The sequence below is a fragment of the Ptychodera flava genome, chromosome 16, assembly GCF_041260155.1.
Source record: "Ptychodera flava strain L36383 chromosome 16, AS_Pfla_20210202, whole genome shotgun sequence".
Taxonomy (NCBI): domain Eukaryota; kingdom Metazoa; phylum Hemichordata; class Enteropneusta; family Ptychoderidae; genus Ptychodera; species Ptychodera flava.
Genome location: NC_091943.1, coordinates 30,449,191 through 30,462,593, shown reverse-complemented (window position 1 = coordinate 30,462,593; position 13,403 = coordinate 30,449,191). Strand labels below are relative to the sequence as shown.

At 37.0% G+C, this 13,403-nt stretch overlaps 1 protein-coding gene across 1 annotated transcript; it reads right to left on the bottom strand.

Annotated features, from left to right (window-relative positions):
• Nucleotides 1-161: 161 nt before the first annotated feature.
• On the bottom strand, nucleotides 162-11,670 carry LOC139114573 (uncharacterized). The gene is made up of 7 exons (XM_070676381.1): nucleotides 11,355-11,670; nucleotides 5,830-5,951; nucleotides 5,309-5,375; nucleotides 4,896-5,012; nucleotides 4,127-4,315; nucleotides 2,980-3,090; nucleotides 162-2,271 (listed from the first exon to the last, which is right to left on the bottom strand). The coding sequence occupies exons 1-7, from the start codon at nucleotides 11,520-11,522 to the stop codon at nucleotides 2,089-2,091; spliced, it is 957 nt and encodes a 318-aa protein (XP_070532482.1). The 5' UTR covers nucleotides 11,523-11,670; the 3' UTR covers nucleotides 162-2,088.
• Between the last annotated feature and the right edge of the window lie 1,733 nt (nucleotides 11,671-13,403).

Here is a 13,403-nt window from a genome sequence, read left to right as displayed (position 1 = left end):
TAGTGTTTTGTTTTGCAACGTACAGGTTACGCACAGTCACTGCTTCCTATGACACCGATACCTGATCAAATCAGAAGAAGCTTTGTCATTATGGAAATTGCTGGTAAATTAGGATAACAATCCTGAAAAAGTCTGTGGTTTTTAGTGTGACCCTTTCTTCATTAGTAGATATAACAAATGAATTTAAACTACAAACGTCCATACTCGCATTCGTGTATTTTACTACATGCACACTGATGGTGGACTTCTCGCACGATTTATAGTCATATTCACAATAAATTTACATAAGAAGATGATAGTGTGTATGGAATCATGTCGTACTTGCAGTTTTGAATACCTTTGTGACATGTATGTATGTATGTATGTATGTAAGTATTATGTATATATGTATGTATGTATGTATGTATGTATGTATGTGTGTATGTATGTATGTATGTATCTATGTATCTATGTATCTATGTATCTATGTATCTATGTATGTATGTGTGTGTGTGTATGTATGTATGTATGTATGTATGTATGTATGTATGTATGTGTGTGTATGTATGTGTGTGTGGTGTGTGTGTATGTATGTATGTACGTACGTACGTATGTATGTATGTATGTACGTACGTACACGTGATAGATCAGAAAAAAATTGTCTATCATACGTGATAGATCAGAAATAATTGTGAAAAATTGAGAGTTCGAATATCTGTCTCCGAGGCATATATACAGTTTTCAGTATTCTTATATACATGTATTTATTTTAATTCCGTCAACAAAAAATTTAAAATTAAAAAAGTCAAATAATTATATCACAATATTTTCTACATATTTCCTAGCAAATACCAAGTCCCTACATCTGTTTGAACGCGTCACATCGTTTACATAATTCGCAGAGAGAGTTTTTTTTCTTTTCTTCCGTTGATATAGCCGCAAGGCATTTGGTAATCTTCGCGTCGTAAATTGGCTAACATCCACTGATCTTATCAATAAAATGACAATTACATTATCTTTCCCAAAACAGCTATGGAATTCGACTTAATCAAAATAGCTTTCATGAGAATTTCATAAACAGCTTTTGAATTCATATGTTCCATTATTATCCGAACTTTTGTAAAATAAAATTTTACAGATTATCATTAGAAATTATTATTGAAACAAACATGTCGTATAACTTATTCCTCAATAAACGCTTCGAATAGTTACTAGTTATGTTACACCTAACTTTACACCATACTCTAAGACAATTTGTGTAAAATTCGGGTAATTAAAATTTACTGACAATCTGAATTGAAATATAATTTTGATTGATCAAAGAGCTAAGAATTCTCCATTCTTTGTTTTCTAGCTTGCACATAAAACCCGTTTTGATCTGCTGTCATCAAACATCTTGCTGCGTCATGAAAATTTCCATGTTTTTATGATACAGAGATTGACACAGAAGTATATTCCGGAAATTTGTGGCAGCAGTGGCTTATACATTACCTTTATTGAAGCTGGTACACTGAAAAGGAAAATAATTATGGAGCGCCAATCGATAAATGAAACAAATCTTTCCTTGATGTCAATTGCTTAAATTCTCATAATTCGAACTCCTTGTTTGTTCCGATTACACTTCGCTGAGTATAAAGACAAACGTTTTGCACCAAGGACACTTAATGTGTAGGGTATGTGATACTAGTACTGCTAATACCTTGTAGATTACTGTTGTAAGATGTTCTGGTAGGTCACTATCGTGTTATAGCTTTGTTGATCATTTTTTACAAGTTTTATATACGTGGCAAAGATTTCAGGGTAAAGATCTTTATGAACACATTGAACACTCTGTAAAAGTCAGTATGCCATGATTGTGTGTGAGGCGACGTTCGCACATACATGTAGTTGATTGGTTCTGTATTAACACAAATCAGGTATACGTTGAGAAGCGAATGTTTAGCTAGTTTAGGGACAGCAGTCTTCCAATAATTCAGTTGAACAATTTTGCACAAATGTGAGAGATCAAGCAGATTTCTTAATACTGCAGGAAGTAGTGAGTACTGCATTATTCGGGCACAACATTCAGCCGTTTCCCACCAGTCATCCGACCTCAGCAATTATATATACTCAATACAGATAAGCTTCCTCAAGCTTCTGTTTCAGGAATTCGCCCATTGTTATTGGTTGATATTTGTCACTGCCATCGATGCAATTCACAACGTAATCCCTGTCAGGGTAGTAGAAGAAGCTGATAGAAAGTCGACTCGAACGCCTGGCGTCTTCATCTTTCGGCATGACAACACGGTGAACCTATTACAGAATTCAATAATTTTCAGTAAGTTGCTGTGGTTGGCTTCATCATATATGTCTATCAAGTGCACTTAGATGCACGCTTACCTTCTCGTTCGTCAAAAACATCACCGGTCCTATATGTTCTAAATCTTTTACCTCACAAGTCTTTTTTTCAAACAGTGGAAAACTTTAATCGATTAATAGCAAGAATCAATAGGTAGAATACAGAGCGTGGTCTCGGCCGTGATCTGCTCCTGCGACGATAGACAGTAGAAGCAAGTCTCTCTTCCACTGTTTATACTGGCGCTGCCGAAGAGCACAATTGATTTTCCCGGTAACAGGGCGTGTGATTTATGTAACGTTAACAGAGATTTATTCATGAGCCCGCATGCGCTCGATGAGTATAAGACTGTATATATAGTGTACGAATATGCAATTTCTTATTCTCTCCATTCATTCAGATTTGAAACATTCTTCACATACACTGAGAGCTGGGTCCAGTTTTGAATTACAGGTCCGCGGTTTATTTTCCCTTCTAATAACTCTGACCACAGTCGTAGATGGAGGGACTCAGTCTTACAGAGCCTATAGTCGACGGGTATGTAACTCGCAGATTTTTTTTTATTTTACATCACGATTTTACAGTCTAGCAATACATGTATTTGAAACATGCAAACAATTTTGTATTTTTCTTTTTGCCAAACTTGGGTCAGTGCCTATACTCACATTTGAAACCAGCTTATCAGTGGTCCACCTCTGCATCAAGTCACCTATGTTTACGACGATGGTCCCTTCTATTGGCGGGACGGGAATGAACTCACCATCCTTTGTCTGAACCTAGATACGGCAGAAATAAAAATTCCGTTTTGGTTTATTTGACTGATACAACTGTGCGAGGTTGACACCATGTTTATTAGGACGAGTACTTGGCATTTCTTTCCAAGATTGAAAGAAATTAAGTGAGGATAGTTTATCATTTCAATGGTCTCCGATTTCTACGATCTTTCACATGGGGGCACTACATAAAAATATGTATACAACGTATCGTTTGTATAGACACAGCGACTCATGTCAACTTTTGTCATGGTCGGACAAATGGAACATACAATGAAACCACATTGTATATCGCCTCCTACTTGATGGATGTGCTTGATGAATTTACTGTATAAAAGAAAGTACAGACAATTATGAATTCCTTGGTTCCCAAGATTATATTTGACAGGTATTATACACGCGCAGGAAATTTCTCAGATGCGAGGGAGTGAACCATTCGAAAATGAAGCCCGATAGTCTTGTCGAATTCAGATCGAATTTTTCCCGAACATAGACATATAATCTTTTAAGTAGATTGCGCCTCGGAGACAGTTTTCTATAACGCTCAATGAACTCCTTTTGTGCTCTGCTGCTTTTTGGAGATTGCGAAGTTAATGAATTCTTTTCATCGCCTTGTTTTAGTTCAATAATTTTTCTCAACAGAGGTTATAGAAAAGCGATCATTTTGAATGTCAATATCGGTAAATTTCTTTCTCCAGTTACCAAAACTCCCACAGTGATCCCTGATTTATATTCTCGATTTTGAAGGAGAATGAATGTCTAAAGTTTCCATGAGGTAAGTTCGAGCTTAAATTTTTAGCTTTTCTCTTGCAAGTCGAGTACTACCCAATTAACCGTTGGCTCACAATGTGCCAATTTGAAGGTTACGTACTCTACCTCAGGACCGTAGGGCCTTTTCAAAATGGTTATCAAAACGTACTGTTTTTGTGATGAAAAAAAATACAAACTGACTATCCTCAGCATGTGTATTGGGGCCACCCTTATCCTAAACGGTATGGCTTGATATAAAAGTGAACGTCAAAAAAAAGATGTTTCTTACCTCAAGACCACCTTTATCATCTTGGAAAAGTAACGTAATCAGGCCAAAGTCAGTATGTTCTCCACATCGAATCTGACCTTCTACAAGTTCCGTGTCATCCTCAATTGCCGGATAGTGGATATATCTCATCATTGTCTCGTTTTCGGAGCCGCCAATTTCCTTATTTGCCTTTACAAAGTGATATGGATCCTATTGACAATTATGAGAATGGAAAATATACATAAACAGAAAAAAAAACAGTTTCACATTCATCGCCGAAGTAGTCGTAACAGCTGTGATATGATATCATCATGGTGACAAATGAAAACCTATTATATTCCGCATAGCTCATTTATTTTTCCGATGCATAAGAATCTTACATGTCTATATTTGTAGGGACAATACTTTTTCCTTTTTGGCTAATATTCCAAACATTGAATAAACTTGTACAGTTGGGGTTTTTAACAAAGCCTCATTAAATCACAGACACAGGTGACTGTAAATTTTTATCATAATATTTCAATGATGTTTGTTTTTCCTTCTACCGCGCCATAAGCACAGTTATGTTGACATGTCGAAATATGGCATTTCAACAGGATTCGCGCGATAAAGTTAGATACTCTACTAAACAGAAATAAATTACCGGACAATGTATCAAAAGTTATCAACCTAAGGGGCCTTAACGTATGTGTTTTCCAGCTTGAATTGTACATATGTTAGCATTGGGTTATCATCTTCCATGAATAAAGGGAACTGTCTAGTAATTACAGCAGGAAATCACATAAAGTACCTTTAAGTTCAGCCCTCTAGCGAGCACTTCTAGCATACGATTCCCAAGTTGTGCGCACTTTTGATAGAGGGACAACAATGTCTCCTCGAAATCCGGCAGCTCATCTTCAGGCATTTTCTGGTTTAGAGGGGAAATATCTTATTAGAAAAATGTGTGTGTGTAAAATATATATATATATATATATATATATATATATATATATATATATATATATATATATATAATACACCCCAAATCACTTTTAGTCATTTCAAGTAAAAGGCATAAGCCTTAATATCTGTTCATACCTCTTGCAATCTACAGAGAGATCTCTCCTATAGTAAGCTATTTTATCCTTTTATATGGTTAGAAGTTGATTGCTAAACGTTGCTCGAAAAGAGGCAAAATAATTTCATTATGTATGTCATTCCTACCTTGACCAAGGGTTTTGGAATGTAGAGGAAACTCTCTTTGAAATCTGCTGGTCTATGAGGGTTCAACCTATGGAGTGAAAAGGTAAAAACCATAGCATGCTTTTTTCCTTTGATTCCATGGCAAACGTCTTAAGTGGTTGGGTGAAAAGGGCATGTATAACATTTAAAAAAGACTTTAAGTAACGACATTGTAATTCATTGAACCATTCAGAAAATATCATTAATCCGCATTTCTTGCTCGGTACGTAACACATATTCGGAGAAGGGTATGACGAAGACAACAACATTCGATATAACTAATTTTTGATACAGTTTCATAATAAACAGTACATGAGACTGCATCCAAAATTCATTAGACTTTGGTAGTTCGTAGTTTGTTTAAGGACTGATGTTGCTTTTGGATACGGAGGTTCTGAAGATCAACTGGCGTTTAGCCATATCCTTATTTTTCTCTGTTTACAAAATACGAGCGGGAATCATGGCTACTGAAACTGTTGAAATCAGGCCACACAGTAACTCACGTTTCTCTTCCACTTTCACAGTAACCATAGTTAGATGATGTCTCATCATCCTTGGCATATTTGGCCTTGACGTCTTTTGTGAGTTTGAAGAATTTCAAAGCTTGCGAAAACGCTTTATCGACCTGTTGAGAAGGTGACAACATAGGGTCAAAGGTCAACTTTGAAGATCACTCACCCGGGCCGTCCGTGCCCTTTCAGTAAATTAGAGATAAATCGTGTGGACTATACGAGGGGATAACGAGAGCATTAAGCGTTGTACAAAAGAAAAATTGACAAGCTTAGCATTGGGATTCATAATTTTGATAGTTTTTTTATGATTGGAGAACAGTGACCTTAAATAAAACGTTGTTTTAAACGTCAAACAAACTGGATGTCTTTATGAGCGCACCCTAGACATGAGAAATTACATGATGTAAAAACGCAGCAATTAGAATCACGGAGCGTGTTTTGACAAAAGCAACTTCCTTCCACAAATAATCCCATAATTATGAAAGTTCGTTGGATATGGAAATAAGCGGTATATTTCCAAAATACTTATTTATACCAGATCTAATTTCGTCATTATGAAAATATCCCTTAAATAATTGGCATGAATTATAATATCGACCTCCTCCAAAAACCAAAATCAGTCAATTCTCGCTATAGCCAAACACACTGTACGCAAAAGATTTGAGTCAGATGCAATGAGACCTTTAAAATTCAAGACATTGCTTCAAAGGACACAATGGCAGGCACACAGAATGGCATAGGTACGACGATAGCTCTCGAGTGATAACGTGAGCTAACCAAAGAATTCAGGGATCATATCGTGTAGGGATTTGCCCCCACCCCGCCCCCACCCAACCTAGAATTATGTGAACTTGTAAACTTGTCGGTCGTGGACCAAGTCTGCATCAGCTGTAGTCTTTAAATATACCCGTGTCTTGAAAATCATAACAATTACAACGGTGGGTACAATACATGTAAAAGAGGGGCAGCTACACGTTCGAACTCAGAAACAGTATAAGGCTGCGTTCACGGGCTGGAGGAATTCAGGGGGATTCGAAAATTTTGGAGGGAGTAGAGAGGGGGACTTGAAAGTTTTGCTCTACCTACAGGGGAGACCTGAAAATTTTTTTGGTTCCCTTCTTTAACGATTTTAGGGTTTGGTTGGAAATTCAATGAAATTTCATAGCATTTTAATGTTATTCGATTGTTTTAATGTTAGTTGTAATTATAGAAGATATTGTTTTAATGTTAGTTGTAATCATACAAGATCTAGAACCATTTCGTATCATTTCATTACTTTTGTCTCGAAAAAATCTAAAAATGTATGAATTTCGTTAGAAGCAAACAATTAGGCCTAGTATCGGGAAAGAAGCTACAACTGTTGATAAGTTTTTCAATAATTCTATGCAATATATCAAATACAGCTGCTTGGTGTCTCCCTACAGTATGCACACAAAAGCCTGCACACAGGAATATTGGGTGACAATTGAATTAGAGTCCAGACAGAAAGTATTTGTCAATGATACAAATGCGGGATACATATTTACAGGCTGTGTTGGCAAGCTTAATACTGGACAGTTCAACACACTGTCGGGAGTAGAACAAGAATGCAGTTGTATAAACTGAACAAAATTATTGTCAAAATTATCAAGTTTAATACAGCTACTGCCCTGCTACTGCCTACAGGCAGTGTCACTGTTACTGTATACTATAGCAGTAGTGACAGAGATAGCTCTGACTATGAAGTAGCTGAAGAAGAATTTGGGTCATGTGACACTCATGACGGTGAAACATATTTGTACACAAGATCAGACCAGAAAGCAACACATGGAAGACCAGAAGACTTAACAGTCATCAGGGATTTTTGAATTCTGGCAAATTAGAATAATCAAATATTAAAGAAAAAGATAGGGGTCACCATGCTTGATTTTCTAAACTTTCATATTCTCATCGTAAAATAACACTAAAAGTAAAACTTTGCACAGTAAAGACTCTAATTTAACTGAAAAATGTGTGACAAGATGGAATAATTTTAATTTTACCACATTCACCAAAAATTTCACCAAAAATTTCAGCGATTAACACATTTATTTGATGGAATTCTTTAACCTTCCAGTTTTGTCAATTTTGTACAACTTATAACTAGCATTTGATGTAGCCAGAAATTCACGATTTGCATACTCTCTCATGGTCATTATTTTGTGTGCTCCGGCAGGTGCCATGATTGGCGTGGCCAGATTGAGTTGGATTAACTAAAGTCAGATTTGACTGATAAATCAAAAAAGTCCACTGGTGTCTTTAAAAATGAATCAATTTATGAACTTGCCTTAGGAATATGGCTCTACAAACTGCTTATAACAGGTAGTGTTAAACATTTCCGAGCAGAACTGCCCAATAGATGTTTATATTTTCTTTGCGTGCATCCCTAATACATATGCAGCTATATGATCAGTGTTATACCCTGAGCAATTATAGAGTGGTGGCCGCCACTCTTTACTTTTTGGTACACAATACAAACATTAGCATAACAATTGTATTTATTGTTATGCAAATTGTCTCCAGTGTTAACAGAAAATCCTGGGAAGAACATTGATGATAATTTGGAGGGGACTTGAAAATTTTTGATGATATAGACGGGGGCTTGAAAATTTTGAGGGCATTAAGCGGGGGGATCTGAAAAAATAAGATTTCAATGACGATTCCTCCAGCCCCCCTAACCGTTATTTGTGAACGCAGCCGACGTGTTGGCATCTGGCCGGGAGAATAGAGGTAAACGATGGACTTATTCATTTTGAATACTACAGGCAGCTTCACCATCGAACTCAGAAACAGCCTGACTGATAAAACACATGTTGGCATCTGACGGGGATTATAGAGGTGGACAATGGACTCAGTGTTATTCCTACACGGAGATAGTAAGAACTAACGGGGTGATAAGAGCGGAATATTGACATCCGTTGATAAATGATAGCTAGGAAGTTAAATGACAAGATCGTGCAGAGTGTGTGTATCAGAATGTATTGCATACTGTGCTGAGCATCGACATGCAGTGAGGTCAAAGTTTCTGTTTTACGTGATTATTCACAATTCAATCCTCAACAACTGCTGGGTTGCACTTATGCACTTTAACCATATGCACTTTAACCATTTGCCCTATCTTTTGAACAGTATCGCACCATGTTACCCAAACAATATGACCTGAGTGTATGCCGGTGTATATCAGAGACTTAGGTGAATGCCTTTGTCTGTAAAGTAAAACACACTTTTCTCTGAGATTGTATTGTTTTCCGTAAGTTTTTGATTCAGTCATGGTTACAGTTATGTTAAACGAAGAACGCTGAACAACTTTTTCGTTTTAAAAATCACATTCTTAGGGGGCCTAAGACAGCTTCAGAAAGTAACTACCCCCCCCCCCCCTCCTTCCTTTAGAATTATCTTAGTTTTTCCGGCGTGGGCCAACTCTACATCAGTCTTGCGGTCATTCGATATGCCCATGTCCTGTTATTGTTTTATTCACTAGCATCGAAGTTGGCGAGGACATTCAAGAGATACCAGTCTTGCGGTCATTCGATATGCCCATGTCCTGTTATTGTTTTATTCACTAGCATCGAAGTTGGCGAGGACATTCAAGAGATACCAGCAAAATTTCAAAAGTTCCCTAAATATGCGAATGGTGATTATATAGCACAAACCGACAATACTGTTGCGTGCAATATTTGTACCGTGTTCCTCAAATTTTAAGTTCTCATTGTTTTATAGCTCAAATTAAAATGATACTGATCATTAAAATATTTAGAGATCTAATTATCCATGTGTCTTAAATTTCAATTTTCAATTAACTTTTTTAATTTTCATCAATTTCTTCCACAAATAATTCAGTGTGTGTGAAAGTTCATTGAATATGCAAATATGCGATGTTAGTTAAATGGAATTGCAAACACTTAATAAACGATATTCAGTTCGTCGACAAAGCCTTTAGATGTAAATATGTATTGGATGATAATTGAATTAGAGTCCAGACTGAAAGTCACTTAATTGTCAATGATATAAATGCATGGTACACATACATAGGCTGTGTTGGCAAGCTGAATACTTGACAGAGCAACATGCTGCAGAGAGTAGAACAAAAACGCAGTTGTATAAACTGAACAAAAATATTGTCAAAATTATCAACGTATATACAGCTGCCCTGCTGTGCAGTGTCACTGCATACCTGCACTGACAGAGATAGCCGTGACTCTGATGTAGTTCAAGAAAAGTTTGGGTCAATGACCGTCACGCTCATGACAGTGAAATATACTTGTACACCAGTTCAGACATAGAGAGCAACGCATGATATGGAAGACCAGGAGACTTGAAAGCATCGGGAATTTTTTGAATTCTGGCATATGAGAATAATCATATTAAAGAAAAATAACACAAAAGTAAAACTTTGAAAACTAAAAAGTCCAATTTCAGAGAAAAAATGAACTCAATGGAATCATTTATTTTTTACTAAATTTGCAATTATTACACCCAAGATGTAAGAGATTAAAACGTTTTATCGTATGGAATATTTAACCTTCCAGTATTGTCAATCTGAGTCATACATGTATTGTGCTTTTGAAAAAAATATTTTTGGTAGGTCTCTGCGATCAGTTTTTTCACAATGTGGCAAAATGTAGCAAGGAATTCATTTGCATACTCTGTCATGATCGCCATTTTGTGTGCTCTTCGGCAGGTGCCAGAGTTGGATTTGAACTCAAGTCGGCTTTGACTGATAAATCCAAAAAGTCAACTAATGCGTTTAAAAATGAATCAATTTAAGAACTTACCTTAGCAATAAGGCTCTACAAACTGCTTATAACAGGTAGTGTCGAACTGTACATTTGCGAGCAGAACTACCCAATTCTAGTTTATTTTTACTTTTCGTGTACCCCTAATAAATATGCAGCGTATGATAATTAGGGGACTTGAAAAATTTTGATGATATAGACGGGGGACTTGAAATTTTTTTAGGGTATTGAGGGGGGTCTGAAAAAAATAAGATTTTTAATCGCGATTTCTCCAGCTCCTACCCCCTCACCGTTATTTGTGAACGCACCTTAGCGTCTCTGAGCTGTGGTAGACCGAAGGGCTATTACATTACGAGGTTGGTTGAAGTAAAACTTCTTGCGTTCAAAGCCGTCCAGTGATATTATTATCAAAGAATTCTATGGTGAAACGCACGCTTATGTCACAAGGACACGCCTTGTAAATGAATTGTTCTTGCTGTCAGACATGTCTGATGATCTTCCATTCACATTCTATGTAATAGCGATCGCTCGTAATTCAAGAAGTATATCAAGAAGTATACCATATACTTTGCTAATTGATAGCTCTTCAATCTATAGACCTGGCTATAAGAGGTATATAATGGTTAACTGCCAAGCATTCTTGTATTTCTCTATAAGGAACGTAGTCTGCATAGAGGAAACGTTAACCTTGAATGTCCTTGAGAGTTTTTCCCGCTCCACAAAGTGAAAGATACTCGATGTGAAAAGACTCAGAAATCCTACCTCCTCTTTACTTATGCCGTGATTCGACAGATACAGAAATCCATCCGAAGACAGAGAATTGCGGACACTGTCGATTAGGTTCGTGAATGTCTCGCGATCAGGGGAAGTGCGCTGCAGACTGTATGCAGAAAAGTCGATGATAGGAAACGTCCTGTCGCGTCCTGCCATGGTGTCCTTTTTATTGGCCTTTGTATAAAACCTCTGTATTCAGGTGTGACGTCGTTGAAAGGTCGTATAATCACTAGGTCAAATGAAGGGGCGATAGGTGATGTTCTCTCTCTGCCTGTTCGGATGGTCGACAAGTTTATTGTTTAATGTGTTTTTCGCTTTACGCAGGCATGACGTCTATGTTATCCAAGGATTCCTTTTGCTATGTGCGTACGCATATGAGTCTGACCGTACTCTGACCTCTTGCTATTATTGCTTTGTCCAGGGTCCCTCAACGGACCGTGCTTTGTCAGTAGCAAAATGAGCTGATTTGAGTGTTGTTCAGTCGCGAGTTTAATTTTGTTGAGAAAGTTACTTCTTTGAACTTTATATTTTGGACAGACTAACAAAAAGTGCATTTTATCTTCAATACTATTAAGTGTTCCATTGAGTGCAGTATCCATTAGGAATTGGAGTTTTTAAATTTAGAATAGTACGTCTGCCCTTTTTTAATTGCTAGGTCATGATTACTTATGCGTAGCTCAGTGAGTAGTTTTCTTTTCTCCAATTGTAATTGTGTCAAGTATGGTCCAATCAAAAGTGGTGTTTTAATTAACTATCATTTTTCCCAAAAGACTTTATATTTGGCAATGAAATTTATTTTCATTAACCAAATGATAGCTTTTGTTGGGTCCAGTGATGGAATTTTATTAAGGAGTAAGTTCAGTACATTTTCTTTAATTAAAGCATTTAAAGAGTTAAACCAAGATCCGCCTTTAAATTGTTTAGTAGTTGCTCCATGAAAGCTTCTTTGGCGAGATTATTTGGTGGGAGTTGCACTATGTGTAACCTTGATGACGTTGAGTTTACCTTTGAGTGGAATTGGATATTGTCCGAGTTAGCCCCTCACAGCTGCATTTCAAGCTTGTCTGTTAGATTGTAGAGTGGTTTTACAAAATTTGAGATGATTTTTTTTCTCAATTTGCTGTTTTATCCTACATTTTGTAATCCATGACGTCCGCACCAATATCTCGGAACTTGCATACACTCACCCTCCTCCCTTCATCCCAGAATTCATTCATAACCCTCCCACTGACCTCCTCACACGACCGTCCTTCAGTCTATCATTCCATCAATTCCTGCTCGTGCGTGACATTTCACAGCCGAGTCCGTGAAATGCATAATCATTATTTGCCACAGAATTGATACCAAGTGCTTTTACATATTTCCTGTCAGTTAACTGTCACCTTACCTAGAGTTGAAGAGAAACATACTAACCTGCCCCAGTTTATAAATACACCTTTCAGCCGAATTCCTCAAGATCATGCTTTCTGAGAGTCTCGAACCTTGCCATGGAAAATTTTGCAAATTCTTTTGAAAAAATAAAAAATGCAGAAAAATGCTCGCGATGCCGTGCGTCCAATACCTAATTAACAATTCTGCAAGTTATGTCCTTCAGACTGACTTCCAAGGCTTTTTCGAATCCAGAGCATGCATATTTAATGATTGCCTATGCGGGTTACTTCTTCTGTCATTCGACATCTCAAACATTAATAGAAATCTCTCCCATCTGTAGTTCATAGCATTCCAAACGTCTTAAGCTATCGTTACAAGTTTGTCACACTGCTATCAAGGCCGACTGTGCTGTTCAAAATTCAGGCATATCTGTTTTCATAGACGGTAGCCACCCTCCGATGAAAATATGTCACCAATATAACAATCCGTGAACGAATTCGATCACCAGTGTGCATACATATCAAACCCTGGTGAGTGGAGACGTTGGTATTTTCAATTGAATGCTTCATATATAATACAGAAATGCGGATAAAGCTTTTTTTTTCAATCGCGCTTGTCTTAATTTCCGGAAGTTTTCCATGATGGCACGGCTCACCTGATTTTGTC